Source organism: Mytilus galloprovincialis, chromosome 14 (genome assembly GCF_965363235.1).
Source record: "Mytilus galloprovincialis chromosome 14, xbMytGall1.hap1.1, whole genome shotgun sequence".
In the NCBI taxonomy this organism is placed as follows: domain Eukaryota; kingdom Metazoa; phylum Mollusca; class Bivalvia; order Mytilida; family Mytilidae; genus Mytilus; species Mytilus galloprovincialis.
In genome coordinates, this window is record NC_134851.1 from 18,505,338 (window position 1) to 18,519,249 (window position 13,912).

The following is a 13,912-nucleotide window of genomic DNA, read 5'->3' on the forward strand; positions in this document are numbered from 1 at the left end:
TTGTGTTATTATTCTCCATTCTAACATTTCAGAACCTCAGTATTATCTTTTTCTTTATTTTGTGTTATTATTCTCCATTCTAACATTTCAGAACCTCAGTATTATCTTTTTCTTTATTTTGTGTTATTATTCTCCATTCTAACATTTCAGAACCTCAGAATTATCTGTTTAATTATTTTGTGTTATTATTCTCCATTCTAACATTTCAGAACCTCAGTATTATCTTTTTCTTTATTTTGTGTTATTATTCTCCATTCTAACATTTCAGAACCTCAGTATTATCTTTTTCTTTATTTTGTGTTATTATTCTCCATTCTAACATTTCAGAACCTCAATATTATCTTTTTCTTTATTTTGTGTTATTATTCTCCATTCTAACATTTCAGAACCTCAATATTATCTTTTTCTTTATTTTGTGTTATTATTCTCCATTCTAACATTTCAGAACTCTTATTATTATCTTTTTTCTTTATTTTGTGTTATTATTCTCCATTCTAACATTTCAGAACCTCAATATTATCTTTTTCTTTATTTTGTGTTATTATTCTCCATTCTAACATTTCAGAACCTCAATATTATCTTTTTCTTTATTTTGTGTTATTATTCTCCATTCTAACATTTCAGAACCTCAGAATTATCTTTTTCTTTATTTTGTGTTATTATTCTTCATTCTAACATTTCAGAACCTCAGTATTATCTTTTTCTTTATTTTGTGTTATTATTCTCCATTCTAACATTTCAGAACCTCAGTATTATCTTTTTCTTTATTTTGTGTTATTATTCTCCATTCTAACATTTCAGAACCTCAGAATTATCTGTTTAATTATTTTGTGTTATTATTCTCCATTCTAACATTTCAGAACCTCAGTATTATCTTTTTCTTTATTTTGTGTTATTATTCTCCATTCTAACATTTCAGAACCTCAGTATTATCTTTTTCTTTATTTTGTGTTATTATTCTCCATTCTAACATTTCAGAACCTCAATATTATCTTTTTCTTTATTTTGTGTTATTATTCTCCATTCTAACATTTCAGAACCTCAGAATTATCTGTTTAATTATTTTGTGTTATTATTCTCCATTCTAACATTTCAGAACCTCAGTATTATCTTTTTCTTTATTTTGTGTTATTATTCTCCATTCTAACATTTCAGAACCTCAATATTATCTTTTTCTTTATTTTGTGTTATTATTCTCCATTCTAACATTTCAGAACTCTTATTATTATCTTTTTTCTTTATTTTGTGTTATTATTCTTCATTCTAACATTTCAGAACCTCAGTATTATCTTTTTCTTTATTTTGTGTTATTATTCTCCATTCTAACATTTCAGAACCTCAGTATTATCTTTTTCTTTATTTTGTGTTATTATTCTCCATTCTAACATTTCAGAACCTCAGTATTATCTTTTTCTTTATTTTGTGTTATTATTCTCCATTCTAACATTTCAGAACCTCAGTATTATCTTTTTCTTTATTTTGTGTTATTATTCTCCATTCTAACATTTCAGAACCTCAATATTATCTTTTTCTTTATTTTGTGTTATTATTCTCCATTCTTACATTTCAGAACCTCAGAATTATCTGTTTAATTATTTTGTGTTATTATTCTCCATTCTAACATTTCAGAACCTCAGTATTATCTTTTTCTTTATTTTGTGTTATTATTCTCCATTCTAACATTTCAGAACCTCAATATTATCTTTTTCTTTATTTTGTGTTATTATTCTCCATTCTAACATTTCAGAACTCTTATTATCTTTTTCTTTATTTTGTGTTATTATTCTCCATTCTAACATTTCAGAACCTCAGTATTATCTTTTTCTTTATTTTGTGTTATTATTCTCCATTCTAACATTTCAGAACCTCAATATTATCTTTTTCTTTATTTTGTGTTATTATTCTCCATTCTAACATTTCAGAACCTCAATATTATCTTTTTCTTTATTTTGTGTTATTATTCTCCATTCTAACATTTCAGAACCTCAGTATTATCTTTTTCTTTATTTTGTGTTATTATTCTCCATTCTAACATTTCAGAACCTCAATATTATCTTTTTTCTTTATTTTGTGTTATTATTCTTCATTCTAACATTTCAGAACCTCAGTATTATCTTTTTCTTTATTTTGTGTTATTATTCTCGATTCTAACATTTCAGAACCTCAGTATTATCTTTTTCTTTATTTTGTGTTATTATTCTTCATTCTAACATTTCAGAACCTCAGTATTATCTTTTTCTTTATTTTGTGTTATTATTCTCCATTCTAACATTTCAGAACCTCAATATTATCTTTTTCTTTATTTTGTGTTCTCCATTATAACATTTCAGAACCTCAGTATTATCTTTTTCTTTATTTTGTGTTATTATTCTCCATTATAACATTTCAGAACCTCAATATTATCTTTTTCTTTATTTTGTGTTATTATTCTCCATTCTAACATTTCAGAACCTCAATATTATCTTTTTCTTTATTTTGTGTTATTATTCTCCATTCTAACATTTCAGAACTCTTATTATTATCTTTTTTCTTTATTTTGTGTTATTATTCTCCATTCTAACATTTCAGAACCTCAATATTATCTTTTTCTTTATTTTGTGTTATTATTCTCCATTCTAACATTTCAGAACCTCAGTATTATCTTTTTCTTTATTTTGTGTTATTATTCTCCATTCTAACATTTCAGAACCTCAATATTATCTTTTTCTTTATTTTGTGTTATTATTCTTCATTGTAACATTTCAGAATCTCAGTATTATCTTTTTCTTTATTTTGTGTTCTCCATTGTAACATTTCAGAACCTCAGTATTATCTTTTTCTTTATTTTGTGTTATTATTCTTCATTGTAACATTTCAGAATCTCAGTATTATCTTTTTCTTTATTTTGTGTTCTCCATTGTAACATTTCAGAACCTCAATATTATCTTTTTCTTTATTTTGTGTTATTATTCTTCATTGTAACATTTCAGAATCTCAGTATTATCTTTTTCTTTATTTTGTGTTCTCCATTGTAACATTTCAGAACCTCAGTATTATCTTTTTCTTTATTTTGTGTTATTATTCTCCATTCTAACATTTCAGAACCTCAGTATTATCTTTTTCTTTATTTTGTGTTATTATTCTTCATTCTAACATTTCAGAACCTCAGTATTATCTTTTTCTTTATTTTGTGTTATTATTCTTCATTCTAACATTTCAGAACCTCAGTATTATCTTTTTCTTTATTTTGTGTTATTATTCTCCATTCTAACATTTCAGAACCTCAGTATTATCTTTTTCTTTATTTTGTGTTAGTATTCTCCATTCTAACATTTCAGAACCTCAGTATTATCTTTTTCTTTATTTTGTGTTATTATTCTCCATTCTAACATTTCAGAACCTCAGTATTATCTTTTTCTTTATTTTGTGTTATTATTCTTCATTGTAACATTTCAGAACCTCAATATTATCTTTTTCTTTATTTTGTGTTATTATTCTTCATTGTAACATTTCAGAATCTCAGTATTATCTTTTTCTTTATTTTGTGTTCTCCATTGTAACATTTCAGAACCTCAGTATTATCTTTTTCTTTATTTTGTGTTATTATTCTTCATTGTAACATTTCAGAACCTCAGTATTATCTTTTTCTTTATTTTGTGTTCTCCATTATAACATTTCAGAACCTCAGTATTATCTTTTTCTTTATTTTGTGTTATTATTCTTCATTGTAACATTTCAGAATCTCAGTATTATCTTTTTCTTTATTTTGTGTTCTCCATTGTAACATTTCAGAACCTCAATATTATCTTTTTCTTTATTTTGTGTTATTATTCTCCATTATAACATTTCAGAACCTCAGTATTATCTTTTTCTGTATTTTGTGTTATTATTCTCCATTCTAACATTTCAGAACCTCAATGTTATCTTTTTCTTTATTTTGTGTTATTATTCTCCATTATAACATTTCAGAACCTCAGTATTATCTTTTTCTTTATTTTGTGTTATTATTCTCCATTATAACATTTCAGAACCTCAATATTATCTTTTTCTTTATTTTGTGTTATTATTCTTCATTATAACATTTCAGAACCTCAGTATTATCTTTTTCTTTATTTTGTGTTATTATTCTCCATTCTAACATTTCAGAACCTCAGTATTATCTTTTTCTGTATTTTGTGTTATTATTCTTCATTCTAACATTTCAGAACCTCAGTATTATCTTTTTCTTTATTTTGTGTTCTCCATTCTAACATTTCAGAACCTCAATATTATCTTTTTCTTTATTTTGTGTTATTATTCTTCATTCTAACATTTCAGAACCTCAGTATTATCTTTTTCTGTATTTTGTGTTATTATTCTTCATTCTAACATTTCAGAACCTCAGTATTATCTATTCTTTATCTTTGGGGCTATTTTTTTTACTCTTTTTGATATTTGCTTGCCTTTAATCTGTACTTTTTGCTGATTATTATCTTGCTGAATTCCCAATACAGACCCTCTTAAATAACACATTATTTAAACGGACCAGGAAGTAAAATGTGTGGGCTATATGTCTGATCCTATTGGTAATGCACAACAAAACGTAAATAAAATGTCATGCCATTGCATTGAACAATTTGCAACAGGTTGAAAAGATTAGTATGTGATATCTATATTTTTAAATGTGTATTGATTTAAAGTTCTCCTGAGCTATACAATTGATAAACGGCGCGTATCTTTCAGGGAAAAGGGTGGGTGTTTATATTTCATGATTTAAACGGAGTCGGGAACATTTCAAATAGAACAGGTATTAAAGTTTTAAAACGTCGAAATGTTTTATCCATTAAAAGCATTACTGGGCCCTAATTCCAATAACAAATGAATGTATAAATATACGAATAAAGTATCATATTATCATGATTATACCTCCCGTAAAATAAACAGTAAAAGTCTACATGGTAGGCTACAGAACGTAGGCTGCAAACAATGCAGATAATCTTCCTCTTCGACCATTGTAGTAGATGTCCACTAACAAGTCCAGTAATATGCTTTTCAATTTTCTCGAAAAAGTAAACCCGGAGTTAAGCTGGGTTAGCAATATATTGTAAGATTCTTGCCATGTATTTCGTATGTTGTTTCCAGTTTTTGGAGAAAAAAATAATTTGTTTTTGATTCTGAGAAAAAAAATTGTTTGTTTCACCCTCAGCTGCCACCATATGTAATGCTAAAATTGAAAGAAAAAAATTGTTTGTTTTTCGCCACAGGCGAAAAAAAAAATGTCCAGAAAAAAAAACATAGCCCCCCCCCCCCCCCCCCCCCCCCACAGAAAATCAAATGGTTGCTGCCTAAGCTGAAGCATGCCTGCGTGTGCGGGATTTTCTCGCTGTATTGAAGACCCATTGGTGGCCATGGTTGTTTTCTGCTCTTTTGCCTGGTTGTTATCCCTTTGACATATTCTAAATCTTATGAACAGCAGTATCGAATAATAATACAATTAAACTATATATTTTTAAGAGTACAATTATATCTGTGTTGATAATATAATCTGTTCTATTAATATCATGCTGATCATAATTATATAATTTAAATGTAAATATTAGACTATTTTTTATCTATTTTTTTTTTTATTTTTTTGCTTTTTGTGTTTTGCATACATGTAACATTAACAGCGACATGTCAAAATTATAACATATGCTATGTATTCTACTTTTATTTATAAATTTTTTTTGTATATGCAGTCATATTTGCAAATGTATGCGTTTTAGAAATAACAAACTATTTTATTTGTATTTTAAAATTCATTAATAACTATTTCAAGAACATGAAGACCATTTTTAAAGAATCATTACTTTAGTTTCCGAAATTATTTAGAATCCTTGCGGACTATATAATTGAATTGAATTGTAGATATTTATAACAGTTGTCCGCCATCTTAAAAATGACATCCATACTGGATTTTTCTAAGTGGGTCCATGAGCTAAAATCAAAGGTTGTATAACAAAAAACTACTGTGCAAAGTCTAAAGTGAGCAATTCTGCTCTATATCTGCACCAAGCAGCAGGACTAATAGGTTTACTGTATGAGGTGGGGGAAAATATCGAATAAAATGAATTAAACCGTGATGTGTGTGGAAAATATTATTACTACTAAAATCAAGGCAATTTGAATCTTAGTTATGTAAATTAAATGGTCATGTAAAATATCATTTTTAATATGTAAAAAAAAATTAAAAAAAAGATAATAATGATTTTTAATTGCAATAAGTATTCTTAAAAATCGCATATATAAATGTTTAAAATTTTACAATTTTACTTTTTCTATTACATGTATATAGCAAAAAAATTAGAGGATAAAAAGTAAAATATACCGTGGAACACTTTAAAAATGGCAGCATTTTATATATTGAAAATTAAAATGATCCTTTGAGTACAATGACGCACCAATTGTTCTATAATATGTCAAATAAAAAGTATACAAACTAAAATATGCAGTGAAAACAATAAAATACTAGCATTTATTGGACAATTAAAAGTATCTATTTTGAATATAATGACCGACTAAGTATTCAATTGCATGTACATGTATATAATGCCAAATAAAAAATCAATCTGCATTATCATTATTGCATAAAGGCACGTTGCAATGATTAACATGCGTGTTACATGTATGGATTTAAATTTAACGTGTTATTTTTTTTTTATCTAAATTTGACTAATTTTAGTACACAACATATGTTTGTCTGGAACAACATTTAACGGCTTACAAATACAAAAGAGGAAATGTGGGACAAATGTTATAATAAAACAACAAATATAAACCGATAGGACCCCCTAAAAAAATGAAAAACCATCTCGAACAAGTCGAATTCGACACGTAGTCTTCACTTTAGAGAACATATCCAGTCATCACATGTTTCATGTGTATACATGTAGGGAAAATGCATCTTGTGTGCCATTAACATGTCGAGTCCGGAGGCGATTCCGGAATGAATTCCACATGACATAGACACGTCACCTAGATTAAAACCTGAGGAAATATAATAGTTGAGTACAAAAAGTTAAATAAAACTCAATACGTAACGGTATTACTCCTGATCGTGAAATCGTGGGGTACACACAAAAACATAGATTACATTTGTAACCATATACAAAGAATTGATTACAAATAACACGCTTGTCTTAGACCAAGAAAAGCTTTGCAAGGCTTCCTTGATTTTTGTTTGTTTGTCTGCTGGTCCTTTCTTTTTAATTTGTTCAAAATTTATCATGATTTGGAACCATTCATTGCTCAATATTTCGTACAGAACATGTTTTATGATTAAGACAATATGCCGACGTCTTTGTTGTTGGCTTGCTGACTCACGGATATCAAAATAAATAGATGTGCATGAAATCAATTGATACAGAATTTTCAATTATAGGTCAACGTACGGTTTTCAACAATGGTAAAGTCCCAAACTGCAAAATCAGCTACATAAGGCCACGAAATTACAAATATAAACCAATACAACCGAATCTTTGAAGAAAAGAATGCACGACAAAAAATGTGTCAGAGCAACAAACGACAACCATTGAAGTACATGAGTCGATTTCACACACAAAACTAAGATTTATCGTAAGTATACCGATTTGTTCATAACTCAAGACCAATCTTAGTCGTAAGTTTTGTTGTGATATCGACTCCAGAGGCTCCTGACCTAGGACAAAGTTCATATATAGTTTCTATATGCTAAAAATCATTGTGCACCAATACTACATGTTATCTTTAAAGACTAAATTTTGAAGCAATTAATACCATATGATAGAGTGAGACAGACACGTAAATGTATATGTTAAATATGAACTAATTTACTTATATATTAATTTCTTCCATATATCTTTTGACATTTGTAATTAAAATGTTATATAGTTAGATTTATTTGTGATTTTTTTTTTTCATTCAGGTTTTATTCATCAGTAATACTTGTAGTACATTTGTACCTGATTTAAAATTCACAAAATTATACATTCATTTATAAAACTATCTCGCTGCATTGTTAAATTCTACAATTTAATACTATTGCAAAAATAAAAGTTTAGAAAACCTTATTTGAATCATGATCAAAATTTAGATCCACTTATGTATAAAATGCTCATATAAGATATACACAATTTGGTTATCTATAAACCAATCTTGCTTCAATGTTCAACGTTAAATCTTACAATTCAATACTTACATGTACATGTATAATATAAATGTTTAGAAAACAATAATTAAACCGGATTATTTCAATCAAAATTAAAGAAAACACATGCACCTAAGTGTAAAATGCACATGTAAGATACACAACATGTTAACAGTTTATCTATTATAACGATCGTGCTGCATAGTTAAATTTTATAATTTAGTATTGATGAAAGAACAGACTAGAAAACATCAACTATTAATAAAAATGTTTGAATCATGATCAAAATTTAGAAAACACATGCACCGAAGTGTAAAATGCACATGTAAGAATACACAACCTGCTTATCTATAAAACTAGATATCTTTCTGCAATGTTACATCTTATAATTTTTAATATTAACAAAATAATTAATAACCGGATTTTTGAACACAATCAAAATTAAGAAAGCACATGTACCGAAGTGTAAAATGCAAAAGTAAGAATACACAATGTGATTAAATAGGACAGTAAAATTGACGAAAAACGTGTAAAGAAGGTTATCATGACTTACCATGTAGAGAGTATTATGTAATATGTCGTACACACACGACATGGAGATATATGTAAAGTTAAATAAACCTAATAATCGTAACAGGTGAACAAATTATTGATATTATGTACAACGTAGTTCTCGTCCAATACATGTACTCTACACTGCATATGTTATGGTATGATCCGAGGTGTGTGATATAAGTTTGATTGATGGATTGAGGGGTCGGTGTTACATGTCCAGTGGCAAATATTACAATTTCTATATGTAGTTCTTTTCCACTACATGTACTCTACACTGCATATATTATGGTCTGGTCTGAGGATATGATACTACTTTGATGGATAGATTGAGGGGTCAGTGTTTAATGTCCAGTGGCAGATAGTTGTAGTTCAATACATGTACTGTTGTGGTATGATCCAAGGATATGATCTTACTTTGATTGCAGATTGAGGGGGTCGGTGTTTAATGTCCAGTGGCAAATATTACAATTTGTATACGTAGTTATTTTCCACTACATGTACTCTACACTGCATATATTATGGTCTTGTCTGAGGATATGATACTAGTTTGATGGATAGATTGAGGGGTCGGTGTTTAATGTCCAGTGGCAGATATTATATACGTACACTCAAAACAAAAGTTTTTCATATAGTTGTCGTCCACTAGATATAGGAATATGTGGTGAGTGCCAATGAGACAACTCTCCATCCAAATATCAATTTATAAAAGAAAACAATTATAGGTCAATGTACGGCCTTCAACACGGAGACTTGGCTCAACCAAACAACAAGCCATAAAGGGCCCCAAAATTACTCCATTCAAACGGGAAAACCAACGGTCTAATCTATATATAAAACGAGAAACTAGAAACACGTATAAATTACATAAACAAACGACAACTACTGTACATCAGATTCATGACTTAGGACAGGTGCAAACATTTGCAGCGGGATTACACGTTTTTAATGGTACCAAACCTTCTCCTTTTTGTACTGTAAAATGTTAATGATATATAGATATGGTCTGAACCTGTTTGCTGGATGGATTGAGGGGTCGGTGTTTAATGTCCAGTTGCAAATACTATAATTTTTATACGTAGTTGTTGTCCAATACATGTACTCTATACAGATTATGTTATGGTATAATCCGAAGGTATGATCTTAGTTTGATGAGAGGATTGAAGAGTCGGTGTTAAATGTCCAGTGGTAGATATTATAAACGAAGTTGGCGTCCACTACATGTAATGGTAGACACCGTATGTATGTTATGAGGATATGATCTTAGTTTGATGGATGGATTGAAGGATCTTTTTTTAATGTCCATGCAGTGGAAAATATTATATACGTTGATTTCCAATACATATACTCTACACTCTCTATATATTATGGTCTGGTCTGCATTAGAATATGATATTTGTTTAATGGATAGATTGAGGGGTTGGGTTTAATATTCAGTGGCAGATATTATGATACGTTGTTGTCGTCCAATACATGATCATACATGTACTGTTATGGTATGATCTGCGGATATCATATAAGTTTAATGGGTGGATTGAAGGACTGGTGTTCAACGTCCAGTGGCAAATATTATGTACACTGTTGTCGTCCAATACATGTACTGTTTAATATGGTATGATCTGAAGATATGACTTTAGTTTGATGAATGTATTGAGGGATCGGTGTTTAATGTCCAGTGGCAGATATCATATACGTAGTTGTCGTCCAAAATATATTCTCTACACTATATATAGTACATGTAGATTGTGAAAGTAGTTTGATGGATGGATTTAGCATCAAGTTGCAATTATTGCATGCATGTTCAGGAAGATATTCATATACAAGCACATCGTTTTTAATATATGATAAAAATTATGAAAATCTTTCGGCGAATAAACAATAGATAGATAAATATATGGATTGGTGTTTATAACGTCCAGTAACAAATATAATGTACATAATTGGTGTCTAATTCATTTACTCTACACCGAAAAAATATATTGCATAGTATGATAAAACACAGTATGTTTTCTGTACAAATTAATTAATAGACTTGGGGAAAATCCGAATCTAAAATTTAAGATTTGCAAATATTGTAAATCTCATTCTTTTTCTATTTTGTTTTGACATATATGTATATATATATGCAAATTACAGTTGTTACTGTTAAAATATGAAATTATAATGAAAAGAAAAATATATAACGGTTTGGTTGTTTTATTTATTTGTGTCCTCCTTACTTCCTATATTATTTCTCTATAAATTTGTGAAAACAATTATTACCATTGAAACCATTATTTAAATACAAATTATTTCATTACCTCGACGTCTGTTTGTAAAAAAATACCAGGAAATGACAATTCACGTATTAATAAGTTTAGTTATATATAAGAACCAACTTTAAGAGTTAATTTACATTTTTGTGATGTCGTGGCTATATATAGTATATAGGTAAATGTTTTTTTGGTTAAAGGCTATACAACGACCTATATATAGTTGCTTAGTTCAAATAAATCAGTTTATCTCTGAGGTGGGTACACGTGTGTCATTCGGTTTAACGAAAGAAATGATCGTGAAAGAATATTAACGGCGGTCAAGTATTGAGAGACGATCGTGAAAGCTCTGGTAACGGATCGTGAAAGACATTTCATGTAAATTCTAGTTCAGAATCTTTGAAAATATCGCTTAAATTTCAAAACGCGGAACAAATCCGAACAAAAAATTATATCTGTCAAAATGGTTTAACTTTCTCATCATAACTGTGAAATAAGATAAAGAAAATATGCAGTACTTTATGAAAAAACACAAAATGCGCAATGCATGTCTATGAAATTAATTACAAATAACACGCTTTATGTACCTATAATGGTCATATTTCAGTTTATTATGATATATTTGAAATTTAATCTTTGGTGTATCTGATTGTACAGTAAAATTAAAGTATTTCTTAAAACCATTAATTTGTATATGAAAACCATGAATTTGTTGAATTTCCATCAAACTTGATCGTGAAAGATCAGGCAACGCATTATTTTGATCGTGAAAGATAATGCGTGACCAGACTTAATACTGGTAATCAGAAATCTGTATTTGTTTTACCATTTGATAAACCTCCAACTGGTTGAAGCCTGTAATTATTTTGATAAGGATGAACATTAATAAAACTATTATTTTTTTCTATTCAACACTTTACCTCGAAAGTAAAAAAAAAAAACCAACAACTAAAAACGTGTCTAAATAAGTGTGAAAGATTCAGCTCTGAGAATCGGTCAAGTGCAATTCAGGCAGACCGACACTATTTAGCCAATAATATGGATATGCAACGTTTAAACCAAAATGATATCCATCAAACAAAAAATTACAGCAAAGCAGCATCTTTCATGAGTAATTTGAGATTGAACGATAACCAACATTTTGTGCAACAGTACTTTCTTAAGTTCTTTGTATAAAACGCAGATGTGGATTGATTTAACTATATATTACAGACTATAGAATACCAGAGCGCAAATGCTATAATGTCTTGTCTGCTTTACTTATGATACTATATTTGTTAAACGTCTATAATATCAAGGGTTTTATTAGAAGTGTCAAATGCGCTTAAGATTGTCAATGGTTCATAAAAAGAGTTCAAGGTCAGTATACCATGCCATACAGATCTCTACAAATATTCTGTACACCAAATAAATGTGTTCCGATTCTTACAGTGCCTTAGAAACTGACAAATGTAAAAGTTATGCTTGGCCAATTAATTCGGAACATAAGTTCAAAAGTATATGAACCCTTGTGGCACTTTTAAAGTCCACAATTCCTCTAAAGTCCACAACACCGCTAAAGTCAACAACAAATTGCCGCTAAAGTCCGCAACGTCGTTAAAGTAAACAAAATGACCTCCGCTAAAGTCCACAAGAAAACGCCGTTAAATTCCACAATAACGAGTTCCGCCAAATTCCACAAAAAAAGCACCGTTAAAGTCCAAACCATTTTTTTTTTTTTTTATTACTATAAAAAAATCAAATCGCTTTTATGTTTACTCCCGATAGTATAGATCTAATAAAAACGGATTTTTGTTCTTCGAAAGTATTTCTTATAAGCTTGAATAATATTTTTGATAAATGAAAAGATTACAATATCTGATTTTGATCCCCATAAATATGATCTTTGTATTGTTTTAACAGACAACATTTCTGAAAATTTATCTAGCAATGGGGCGCTTTTTGTATTCTTTAGTAAACATTTATACATCCACAAGAAACTCAAACATAGCATTCTTGTATGTAATTGCTTGAGACACTGATATATCTTGGAGCTTATATTTGACATTGAAATTTCCTTTGCAAATATATAAAATATAAGAAAGAAATCCATTCAGTGTCTGTTAGGCTCCACAGCAGCCAAAATGGACAGTAAATCTCAAAAATAGACTTTGAACCATAAATTTCTTATTTGAAATCAATATAATGAAACAGAATTCCACGCATTCTTACATTTTGTGGTTATAAGCAGATTTCCATCACTCATTGGTTTGCATGCATGTATGGTTTCCAAAGAGGAAAATGTATGTGTTTCAAAACGCGTTGAAGATGAATTGGATAAATTATACGCGGATGCGGTTCTGTATTGTGTATAACCCACGATGAGCACAAGTATAGAATATTTCATTTCAACAATGCTACATGTATATATGTTCTAGACAATATGAGTACGCGTACAGTCCAGACCGAATACGCATACTCGAACGTATGCTCGGACTGTGTGAGTATACTCGTAGTACGGTACGGTCTAGGTACATATATACGAGCTCGACCATACACGTGTATTTGGACCATATTGATTGATTTGTCTGAGGTCAAGGTATGAAAAGGTTTTTTTTGTCCCTTTAATTAACAATAACTTCGAGTTGCAAATGAATAGTCAATTCAAGTTGAGTCGAATAAATGCTTCGCAACAACATAGCAACATAATTTTTGCATAACAACGGTTCAAAATTTTGTTATTTCTGCCATATGAGGTCTAAAATTTTGCTTTTTTTTCAAATTTAAGACATGAGCACTAACAAAAACAACAGCGGCCGGATGGTTTCCAACTTAAAGGTTTCAAAATTCTGGAAAGGGGGTGGGGGGGGGGGGGGGGGAGTGGTAGGAATGACCTTTATCATATCTTGTCCTTTTAGCAATAGTCAAACTAGAGGCTCTAAAGAGCCTGTGTCGCTCACCTTGGTCTATGTGCATATTAAACAAAGGACACAAATGGATTCATGAC

The 13,912-nt window shown here is 29.3% G+C and overlaps 1 protein-coding gene across 3 annotated transcripts in view; it reads right to left on the reverse strand.

Annotated features, from left to right (window-relative positions):
- Nucleotides 1-13,912, reverse strand: part of LOC143059181 (ecdysone-inducible protein E75-like) — a 96,551-nt gene that overhangs the window by 31,132 nt on the left and 51,507 nt on the right. The window contains exon 1 of one of the 3 annotated variants that reach the window (XM_076232671.1): nt 8,676-8,795. The exons of the other annotated variants lie outside the window; for them this stretch is intronic. Within the exon in view, the coding sequence (XP_076088786.1) occupies nt 8,676-8,717 (42 nt within the window). The 5' untranslated portion in view covers nt 8,718-8,795. Of the gene's footprint in view, nt 1-8,675; nt 8,796-13,912 lie in introns of those variants that run through there. 3 annotated transcript variants of the gene reach the window in all.